Source organism: Anarrhichthys ocellatus, unplaced genomic scaffold (genome assembly GCF_004355925.1).
Source record: "Anarrhichthys ocellatus isolate YVR2014 unplaced genomic scaffold, GSC_Weel_1.0 scaffold1443, whole genome shotgun sequence".
NCBI lineage: Eukaryota > Metazoa > Chordata > Actinopteri > Perciformes > Anarhichadidae > Anarrhichthys > Anarrhichthys ocellatus.
In genome coordinates, this window is record NW_022281417.1 from 1 (window position 1) to 11,213 (window position 11,213).

Below are 11,213 nucleotides of genomic sequence, written 5' to 3' on the forward strand. Positions count from 1 at the left end.
CATCTCTTTCCAACTCCACCTGTGAGCTCCGACTCAACAGCCCCCCCCCCCGCCCACCCGTCCGCCACAGAGGGGGCGCCGATCAAACTCTGACGTGTCCCGTGGCTGAACTGTCTGTCCTGCTCATGGGGCCTGGCCCCGGCTGACACACTTGTGTGCCGGACCCCCTGTTTTTAGGACCGCCGTGCCGATCCTGGGGTCTGGGGTAGAGGTTGACGGTGGGCCAAACCAGTGAACTGGATGAAGAGAAGTCTTTTGGGGCTAGAGTTGCCAGACGACATCACAAGGAGGACAGTCACGACTACAGCGGTCCAAGCCAGCACCTGCTGCTGGGCTACCTTCTCTAAACACTACAGCATAAAGGGGAGGTGACGAATGGGAGGGAGGGAAGGGGATGATAAGGGAGAATACGGCCAATATAGGGAGGAATAATAACGGAATAGAGAGTGATAGGGAGGGGGAACCTTTCCTGGCTGAGCAGAAAGGGAGAGGCGACAAGGTTAGGGTGACACAGTGACGGGTGAGTAGAAAGAGGAAGGGGGATTTGAGAGGGGGGGGGGAGGGGTTCCTGTGTAAACTCTTAAACCAGAGTTAATGTCAGTCGAGGCAGGAAAACGTATCCCATCCACCGGCTGAAAGGTGGTACAATACTTCACCAGTTTGGCAGCATTTGCTCTTCTTAATCCCTTTGACAGGATGTTGGTTTTACTAATTCTGCTCCATTTTGATCAAATAATACCAAAAACAAACACGCGGTTAATTAAAAACGACATGTGTGGGGTGTTCTTAATCCAGCGTGACTGCGCGGCAGCAAATATGTTTTTAATGTGAGAGTCGGCATGCGTGACCGAGGGCATTGACACCTCCCCTAAAATTCTATTCAAGATCCAAATTCAATTTCCTGCACAAAAGAAACCCAGAAAATGATAATAATTATAATGATGTATGCAGTAGCACAGCAGAAGCCAAGATCAGATGACCTCAATCATGGAAAAATCTCCTCTGTGTCTCTCTGATGAAAAGAGAGGAGAGGAAATTAAAATGCATTCAGCCAATGCAGGACGACACAATGCAGGCAACTGTTTTGCAAATCGCTTCCCCACAAATAAAACCCCTCTCACTAACCTTAAAATATACATTTTTACTTCATCATTTTTGGGGATTTTTATGGCTAAACTCCTAAGGTTCCTCTTCTGATTGACAAAAGATATTTGGATGATTGACGCACTTTCTAAAATCACAAGTTAAGGTCAAATATCCATTAAATTGAGGTCACAACCAAATTGAAATGCCCTTATAGTATACACACCATATTAAAGGATAAATGGCGAAGAAATTAGTGCTACAAGGAAGCAAGGTATCCTCAAAATACTGTTTCAAAATGACAAAAAAAAAAAGGTTCTGTCTTTTTCAACATTTTGGAAATACCAGTCTCTCTTTCTGTGGCCACAATACGAAACACCCACCAATGTGTAGGTTTCCTGTACATTTCCATGTATTTCTACATGCGTTCCAGGAATATACACGATTAAGCGACGTCTCTTGCACACGGCACAGTGAGCGTTTCGTTTTGGACCGTGGGTGGGCGGCATGTCGGGGCTGCTAAGGCTGACGTATCCTTGTCGGGTCACACTCCCCATTGAGAGGATAACACAAGCTCATAGCACCATCGACTCACTGCTCTGTCATGTGGATACAGTGTGATGCAGCTCCAGTACAACACCAGGGATGTTGGTTTTTTTCACTTTTTTTTTTTTTTTTTTTAAATCCCAAGCCTCTAAAATGAGAGTGGGAGATGTAAAGCACATGTGGGTGTTTGCATATGGCTTGGCACAGTTCGGCTTTTTCCACTGCCGTTTTATATGCTAAGCGACCCTGTTAATGGCCACTGAACATCAACACATACAGTATGTACTGTATATGGTTTTAAATGTTTTTTTGCTGCACAAAGCCACGGCAACATACGGTAAAAAAAATATACTAATTTGGATAATTTGGCCCCTGCAAAGTGTAAAAATGTTTCTTCTCACCCAGCCATACTTGATAAGTTCTTGACTGTTTTTTTTTCCTGCTTCATATTGTTGCAGCATCTCCTTCTCGCTGCAGGGTGATCACAATCCTATCAGTAGCTTTTGAAACCAGCTAGTGTCAAATACTGTACGCGATGATGCCGCATCATCAGGCGCTTACTGAACCATGCTAAACTGTAAAGAAACTGTGAGAATTCTCTGTTTGCAATGTACACATAAAATGTGGGCGCGAGCCACCCACTAATACAGCTGTGGTATCGACCGGCGACGGGGAATTGTCTCTACTTTAATCCGAGGCTCCAAAGTGGCTTCACTGCTGGTGTCCCGAGGTGATGACATGTGTTAATGTGACCTGTAAATGTGCCACACTGTTAAGTAAAGCCTAAGCTGAGTGGACGCTGTCGCATGTGTGAGTCATGCTGGCGACACTGCCAAACACGGTGTTGGGCAAGCGACTTGAAAAATACATATTACATTTTTCTTATTACTGTACTAACTCCTCAACAGCAAAAGTCATTTTTTTGCATCACTCGTTAACGTTAGGTAACTTTAGTTTTGTTACGCAGCCAAGCGCCGTCACAGGTGCATTTAATTAAACAACTCTAAGGCTGTCACATGGCAAAATATTATTTAAGTTATATGATAATAAGTATGAAGTGGTTTTATGTGTATTAAAAATGTGTATGAATAGAAAATGAGTCATTATGGTTTAAAAGCAGTCAATCTATGTTTTGGTGGTATTTGCTGACCGTCAACAGCTAGCTTAACTTTAGCCCCAATGACTACGCAGGACAAGCGTATAACGGTACCAAGCTAGATAAAAGCCACAATATGTAAACAACACAACTTTGGAGTTAGCAGTAGCATTTCTCTTCTTTTGGTAGAAGGTTAGTAGCCTCCCCACAACTTGTGAACCTGTGTCAAGCTAACGCGTACATGACCAGTTTGTCAAGCCATCAACTAAACTATAATACCAAGTCCTTTGCTACGCTAGGTACAAGGTGCTCCTGCTCTGGAGGTGGAGGGTCGGAGAGCAGAGGTCGGACTCATGATAGATAATTAGCAATGCCAACATTAGCAGCTATTGCAACGAGCAATCGTTATTATAGTTAAAAAGTGCAAACAGTCAAAGTTGTCTTTATTATGCTTGATGCAGCGAAGCTGCAAAGATGATGCTGAATGAGTCCCAATTGTCATCCATCCCCGTGACAGCAAGTGGACTTTTAAGATGTGAAAACGAGTGGATTCGCTATGCTAATCAGCAAGTGAGGAATAACAGAAAACCTGGATGTATCCAAACAACTGTCTTCTCAAGGAGGACGGATTATATGCGTCACGGCCAGGCACAGGGGAGAGGGCTATCGGGTGACGTTAAGGAGTTAAGTTTTGTTTAACTTAAGAGTTAAATGTTGAACTAACTTTAACCTGTTAACAGCAATTAGCTGTAAAATCAGTGACAGTCACCCGTAAACAGACTTTGATATCTAAAATCGGTGGAGTTCCCATTTCAGGGTATTCAAATGTGAAGCTTCATCTATCAAGTCATTGCACATGACCCAAACAAACCAGTAGTGTTCCGACTGTCCCTACAGAACTCTTTCACAAAGGCATGTCTCCCTCTTCCATTCGGCAACTTTCCCTGCTGTTTAGCCTTCAGTTTCAGCTCGGCACAACTTTGTGATCAAAGCGTCAGACCGAAGCGAAGACCCCCTCTGCCTCCACGCTTGATCAGTGAGGGTGGAGCGGCTGAGCTGAGTCGGGAGCTGAAGTTTGTCGATCTATCAGCACAAAGACAGGCTCCGTCTGGGGGTTGGAGGTCTCTGCATCTTGCTCTTGTTTCACCCACGCGTGACGTCTAGATTCACTTATCCTTGTCTCCCCCGTTCTCTCTCCTGCGCCAGCCTATCTCTTATTTGATTCTTCCTGCTCGGTTGAATCTGGGCGAGGCTCCTGTTCTCACTGAAAACCCCCCGCCGGCTGAGACAAAGGCAAGGAGGCAATCCTAGCTGTGCCGCAGGTACACAAACACGCACAAGAAAACATCCCATCTTAAGGACAAGCACACAAAAAACACACACTAAAAATCAAACAAGCAAAAGCCTAAATACAAGCACCTGGCTTCAAAAACAGAGATAAGAAATTAGTGGGCGTCTGAAAGATTTACAGTATATTCCTTCCAGGCCTTTGATAGGCAACGCTCCCAACAAAAAGCTCTCCGACAGAGGTTTGTCATGCAAATGAGCCAGCTGTTCTGACGGCGTGTTCTGAAGTAAACAAACTCACGTTGGTAGACAGCTGAGACGTCAGGGTCGCCACCTTCTCCTGAGAGGCGTCCAGCTCCCGACGCAGCTTTCTGATTTGCTGTTTGGGGGGGAAGAGAGAGCAAAGAGGCGTAGTTAGCGCTGCTGAACTTTGAACTGTGCAACTCCCGTGCTGATAACTTTGGTGTAAAAACTGTGCAGTAACTGTGCAAAAAAGACACTGGGGTAAAGTGTGAACACAAAGTGTGGGGGATTACCGTGGAATTTTGGACTGTTTGGCCCTTGATTGAAAAGAGAAGAGTAAATATTAACACTATGTTGCATGCCTCCATTAAACAGCATGTACTGACATGGCTGGAGAGACAGAGGTTATCACAAGCCACAGCACTGGTTTTCTCAAGGTAACACTTTGAGCAGCGCAGCAGGAGAAAGAATTCCTGACCTGGGTCAAAAAACATTTGCAAATACCTGATATTGTTTCTTACATAATAAGATAAGTACCAAATGTGTCAGTTTACCAAAGTGGACGACACAAGGACAACGAAGTTTTGGTTTCTTTCACAAGTTCCAAATTGTTGTCAATATCAGAATTTTGGATCACTGTTTGTCTGTTTTTTGGATATAATCCATATGACTAAAGACATGTTTCCCACTCCTTTCCAACACATTGAAAGTTTTGACATTTTAGGAGGATTTTCGATTTTTCCTCGTTTGAGAATTCTCCAAAAAATACCAAGCGAGTCCCTTGTATGATTTCTTTTCATTGCCGTTACTCATCCCCAATGCCAAAGCTGCGTAGCCAAGTTGCTGTTGTGCCAACATGACAGCAAATGTCTCAAATAAATGATGATAAATTGGAGTCATGTGCAGGTCACCTGTCTCAGGGTCTGAAAGTGGAAAATGTCAAATGTTGATGTGAAGGAAGGAAAAAAGAACCAGGATCGTGGGACTGCACTGTGACTGAGCATTATTGACGGTTTGTACCTCATGAGCTCTCCTCAAATGCTAAACTCCACCCATCTGGCAGGGTTGAAACCAACACCACAGTGTATTTGCCAATTTAGTTTGATCCAAACTTTATCCACCATCACCGTTAACATATTTATGTGATTTCTGGCTCAAAATATTCATCAACAATAGGCCAAATTTAGTCGAACAAATATCACTGTTTGTGCTTTGATTAGACATAGACAGACCCTCTCTGATATAGACGCAGTGTAACAGAAAAACACAAACGTAAAGAGGTGTAGATGTAGAAAAACTCCTGAAGGGCATAATCAAAACTAAATAAGATAAACTCCTTTGTTCTTCCTCACAGCTGCCTTTGAGGTCCGCATCTGCAGAGCAAGGTGTGAGTGTCTGAATGTGAAGCAGGAAGGTGCTAAGGAGAAGCGGACATGCAGACGGATGGATTATTACCCATCCTTACCTCTGAGTGTGCTTTCTCCTCTGTCTGTAAGGAAGAAAAATGAAAACGATTATTGGCTCCGCGAGGTGTGTTTAATCAAGCATCTTTCAAAGAGTAAATGGCATTTTAATGTCAACGAAGAGAAGTTATGAAATGGCCAAAACATAGCAGAAGAGAATTAAACCCAACTTCAAATGAAATGAGATTAAAATAACAGAAAATAATCTCCATCATCCTTCCAGCACTTTCCTCTGCAACCTGCGAGTGCAATTGGAAACATTTGTCCACCTAAAAACAAATCTGTTGACTGGAACGCTGCCTGTGCTATTTGAAAACCCAACACTTGTCCGGAGTCTTATCTGCCAAAGTTAAATGAGAAGCATGCAGTGATGGAAGGTTCTTTTTTTGGGCTCTACGGACACAGAAGGGACGAGATAGAAATAACGGAAGAAAGTGTATGTGAGATATAATGCATCACTGGGAACAAATGTGCGGTCACATTTAAAAAAATCTGGCTTCAAATGTGCACCAATAATGGAGCACAGGCAGTGCAGCTCTACACCTGCACTAACTTTTTTGGGCAGGGAAACAAGTTGTAAACACAACACTGACACGTTATATAAAGGTTTTACGGCAAACTTGTTGCATATTTACACATTTCACAGAAGCTAACCAACATTAGCATTTATTTGGAGTTGTGTGTCTGGCCACCAGTGCTTCATTTACTTTCCTTTTCCTGTTATGGTCTCCATTTGAGGGAAATATCTGTCTTTTTGGCTGCTAAATGCTCCACTTTTTCACAAGCTCGTCACCAACCTTGCTGTTTGGTGCTACGCCAAAACAATAAAACTGCTGGTTGGAAAACCAAACCAATGAGCGGAAAGAGGCTAAAACTCCACAGAGGTGAGTGGAACTATCAAGTTGGATTGCTATTCAATCTGTGTTTGTCTCTACAAACTCGTTAAAATGCTAATATAAAAGTAGTGATTGGAGCAGCTTTGACGTGTTTTTACATCAGGGGTCTATTTGATATGAATTGCCAATTTTCCCCCAAAATTTTCAGGAATCAGTGCACCATATCAACATTATACAAGCACGGTGCTATCATTATGAAAACATCCACATCCAACCCTACCAACCTTCAACCTTCTGCTTAGAAGGCAACGAGTACTAGCCAATCAGAGGCAGAGCAGGGCGGGTCTTTGCGGAATGCTGGAGCAATTGGTTAAGCTAGTGACACCTAAGGTTGCCTACTTCTAGTTTACATCATGCTTTACTAGTTTTACATATACAGCACCTGACTTTAACTCTAGCTCTGAAAGCTGTACCTTTAGGAAAGAGAAGTTGGCCGGCTACTTACCGCAGAGTACAATGAAGACGTGCTGGAGACCAGAGACAATGAAGAGCCATGGACTGTAAGCACATATGGAGAGTAATGAGTGACAAAAGTAATTAAAACAGGAATTAACCATATAATATTCTAACCTTTTATATTAAATCTGACCAGGAGTCAGTTCTGTAATTGCTTATTTATGTATTTATTATAGCTGACTCAATAGCTATGGTAAGTCATTCAGATGATGTGCTCAGTTATACTAAGTGAGTGAGGCAGTGAAAAAAAAACATGATTTAGCATGTTAAAAAGCTGACCTCTATATGAATGCAATCACAGCCTCTTACATCTCTCACAAAAAAAGATCAGAACAGAGTGAGCTATCAGCTAAGAGCTCATTAAATCTGGTATTTAAGTCCTTGGTGACTGATGGGACTTTGCTTTGCTGAATGTGGCCCTTAAATTATCTATAATTTCGAGAGAGCACGTTCGAGAGTGTGTCCTACCTTCGTCGGTGCTGTCCCTGAAGGAGCCGGAGCGGCTGATGCCCCGTGGGCGGTCCTCCAGGGAGGTTGCACTGCCACCCAGTGGATGGCCCTCCCCGTACAGGTCAAAGGAGTCATGGGCAGGGATGCTGTTGGAGCGGCTCATGCTGGTGCTGCCTGGTGGCAGGTTATACTGGCTGATGTTGGTGGGGCTCACTGCACGGAGGGCAAAAACACCAAGATCTGTGTTGATTATATTTTCCAATCGTTACATTTGTGCATGTGTAAAACTCATCAGTGATCAACTATTCATGCATGAAATAAGAACATATATACAGCTGGATATGATCGAAGAATGCTGCAGATGTGTCATGAATTAGATATTCTTAAGCACAGCATGAAACAGTTGTGAAAAATTCTCCTTTGATTGTATTACTCACTTGACTGATTTATTTTTCACCATTTAGTTTGTTTGTGTCTCGCTTTAAGTTGGCATAAAATGAAGAAGCATTCTGGGCCATTAGTAATGGCTGGTGGCAAGTTGTACAGGCTATCACAGACTCTTGGCTGTGAGAAATTACATCATATTAACACATGAAAATAACTGGGAGCAAATAAAAAAAACGGAGATTCCCTGCCTATGGACATGTTGTAACTCTGATCTATTCCAGATGTGCTACAGTGAGTTTGTTCCTGTAGACCAGGGGTGTCAAACTCATTTTCACTCCGGGCCACATCAGCATCACGGTCGTCCTCAAAGGGCCGGTTGTAACTGTAAGACTGTATAACTGTAACTACTCCTAACATATTGTTAAATAACTGTCTCTGCATTTGATTATTGTTTATTCAAGTGTAAAAATATTGTACATGCAGTTATATGAATGTAAAATGATATTTAAGCACATTTCTGTTATTATAACATAAATAATTTTAATTTAGGGTTAAGAAACCCACATTACTCTATCAAAGATCAAACTTTTAAAGAAAATAACAAAGACAAATATCATCAAACACAAGTTATTACATTAACTTTGTTCAAAGCTATTTTTGTCACCTCTCTGCATCACTAATGTCCCTCCCTGCCGTCGTCCCATGCATGGCAGCTACATCCAAGAGCTCCTCACTGACAGTCAAGTCTGCCTTGAGACTCTTACAAACATTGATAGATGATGTATCTCGTCTCTTAGCTAGCTGTGTTAGATTGCTGCTAGTTGATGAACTCGGCCTGCGATGGTGTTTCTTCACAAACTGACATTTGTAAAAGTCTGTCTCTGGTCGGAGCACACCTGCTCACATACCTTTAGCATGCACTGGGCTGTAGCTTTTGTAAATATATTCTGCTGTGATTGCAGTCTGCCTTTTAATTCTTGGACAATTTTATGTTTTTCTTGGAGGCTAAATTTAGCTCCGTGTTTGGTGTCAAAATGCCAACGTGAATTGTATCCTTCATCACCGACACGCATCATAACACAGAAGACAGACCCGTTTTTCTCCCTGAAGCACAGACATGTAATCGCTTTCCCATCTTAAATTACATCTTCTTCCCTCTGCATCAATTTTTCTCTTCGTAGACATTTTGGGATTATTTGTCGATCTTTTTCAACTCAATCACTTGTTGGAAAACCGCTTTACGGGCTGTTCCCTCTCCTGTCCACCTGTTGTGATAGTTTTAATGTCGGTACACAGACAACATGCTATCTCATAATTTCAAATTTCTATCTCATAATTTCGACCATGGGGATATTTTCATTTTCAAGTCTAACTTAATTTTTTTTTTCCAAAATTAAAAAAAACAAAAAAATTTTTTTTTTTTTTTGCTGGTGGATTTGCGGGCCACATAAAATGACGTGGCAGGCCGTATTCGGCCCGCGGGCCTTGAGTTTGACACATGTGCTGTAGACTTACGCAGGTTGGAGTAGTGGTATTTTCCAGTGTTCGTGCAGGAAGCTCCCGGAGGAGACAGTGGGGACTGGCTGCCTGTGTCCTGAAGTCCCCCTGTTGAATGGGACCTCAACCACTCCTTCCCTTCCTCATGGGACGTCTGCCGGGAGGACGGAGGGTACCTGAATCCCACAAAGACACAGTAAGCACGAGGCAAATAGAGACGTATTTGAAAGTCCAAGCAGTGGATTTCTGTGGTGATGAAATGAGTGCAGAGCTGCATAATAGAAGCATGTGAGCAGATGGAGAAAAAACAACAACAACCATGCAGCCACACACGCAGATGCTTACATGCATACATCTACACACATTTAGTCGTTTATACACGCAGTGCGCCAAAGCTGCCAAACACACTGACACTGCCGTTCATCTCTTCTCTCCCCAGCTCCAAAGTGGCTCAGCAACAGAAGGCCCCCTTATCGCCGGCGTGACAATCGGCCATATTTAATCCTCTGAGGATGATAATTGAGTTTTGCACTCATCCCTTTTCAGAGCCCGCTTCCTTCTGACGCCCCCATTACTACGCTTGTCACATCTGACCCTGCTCCGGTCCCCCACGCCTGTGCTTTGCATTCCTCCCCCAGCGGGGATTGGGTGTCTGAGAGTACAGCAGCGTTCGACGCTGGTGTTGAAAGGGAGCAGACTGAAATATCCAAGGGTCAGTGTTTGACACAGTATACTTGCAAAATGCCCATAAGCGGGACTAAACATGCTGAGTGATATGACTAAAGGGGTCAATTACTCGTCTAAGCTGCTCTTGTAGGAAATCTAAAGATCAGGCAAAAAAAATGCTGCCTGGTTTAAGATGTGAACAGATGGCCGTAAAAAAAACTGTTGAGAAGAAAACACTGCAGTCTATACTGAACATCCCAACCAACAGGGATAAAGTGTAGAATAAGATCAGAGGCTTTTAGGCCAAAAAAGAGTGTCAACACCAAATGCCATCGAAATGAAAGAATGGTTTGAAACGAGCAGGCCCCATTCAACCCCTCTGCAGCACTGCTGTATAATTGGCTAGAGAGGTCGTTCCCTGCAGAGGTTGTGCCACTGTGATGAATGGGTTATGGTATTTCTGTCTGAGTCTCTTTAGTCCCAGCTCAAATCAAAGTATCCATTCTACTTCTGCCCCTTCGGCTAGCACTGCAAATGTTATCAGGAGGTTTGGGGCCATATTAGGGAGCTGAGGAAGAACTGCTCCGTCATGGCGGCTGCGCTTGCCGCATTTCTAAATGATGGCAATCGGATGAAGACGCACACAGAGAAGCAGACATACAAACGGAGGGACTTAGGCAGCATTTACACTGCATCAGAAGATTTCGCCCCTCTTAAAGAGAGTTATAATCTAATTTGGACTTCAGGATCTGTGGTAAAAAATCTGATCCTGACACATGAGAAAGCATTTTCTGGAGGTGAAACAATAGGTTAAAATGTTAGACTTCATTAGGGTTTGGGTTGACACTTCAGTCAAGTCAAACACTATTACTGGGTACACAAGTTGACCAAAGCAAGTTGGAAAATATTAAATATTATATTTTCCTCTCTGTGCATTACGTAAGGCATTCTCAAAATCCACAGCTAATCTGATTTGTGCAGGAATGTAGTACTGCAGTGTAAATGCTGCAAAAGACAATCACAAAATTTGTTAACCTGTAGTTCCCAACCTTTTTTCTCAATTATAGATAACTTTAAGCTAAATATTTTAACCGTATATTCATTACTTTAAGCTAAATATTTTACCTGTTTATTCATTACTTT

At 42.9% G+C, this 11,213-nt stretch overlaps 1 protein-coding gene across 2 annotated transcripts; it reads right to left on the bottom strand.

Moving 5' to 3' along the window:
- Positions 1 to 74: 74 nt before the first annotated feature.
- LOC116377601 (neuron navigator 3-like) lies at positions 75 to 11,207 on the bottom strand. 2 transcript variants are annotated; one of them, XM_031839268.1, is made up of 6 exons: positions 9,423 to 11,207; positions 7,539 to 7,760; positions 7,060 to 7,112; positions 5,721 to 5,744; positions 4,549 to 4,572; positions 75 to 4,391 (listed from the first exon to the last, which is right to left on the bottom strand). In XM_031839268.1, the coding sequence occupies exons 1-6, from the start codon at positions 9,757 to 9,759 to the stop codon at positions 4,260 to 4,262; spliced, it is 792 nt and encodes a 263-aa protein (XP_031695128.1). In that variant the 5' UTR covers positions 9,760 to 11,207; the 3' UTR covers positions 75 to 4,259. The 2 variants fall into 2 exon arrangements, with proteins under 2 accessions (XP_031695128.1, XP_031695129.1); XM_031839269.1 differs by lacking the exon at positions 4,549 to 4,572.
- Positions 11,208 to 11,213: the final 6 nt, after the last annotated feature.

Coding starts and splice junctions, on each gene's coding strand:
- LOC116377601 (XM_031839268.1), bottom strand. CDS start 9,759: ATGTATGCATGTAAGCATCTGCGTGTGTGGCTGCATGGTTGTTGTTGT. Junction 7,761..9,422: donor ATACCACTACTCCAACCTGC/GTAAGTCTACAG, acceptor TAATCAACACAG/ATCTTGGTGTTTTTGCCCTC. Junction 4,573..5,720: donor AGGAGAAAGCACACTCAGAG/GTAAGGATGGGT, acceptor TTTTCAATCAAG/GGCCAAACAGTCCAAAATTC.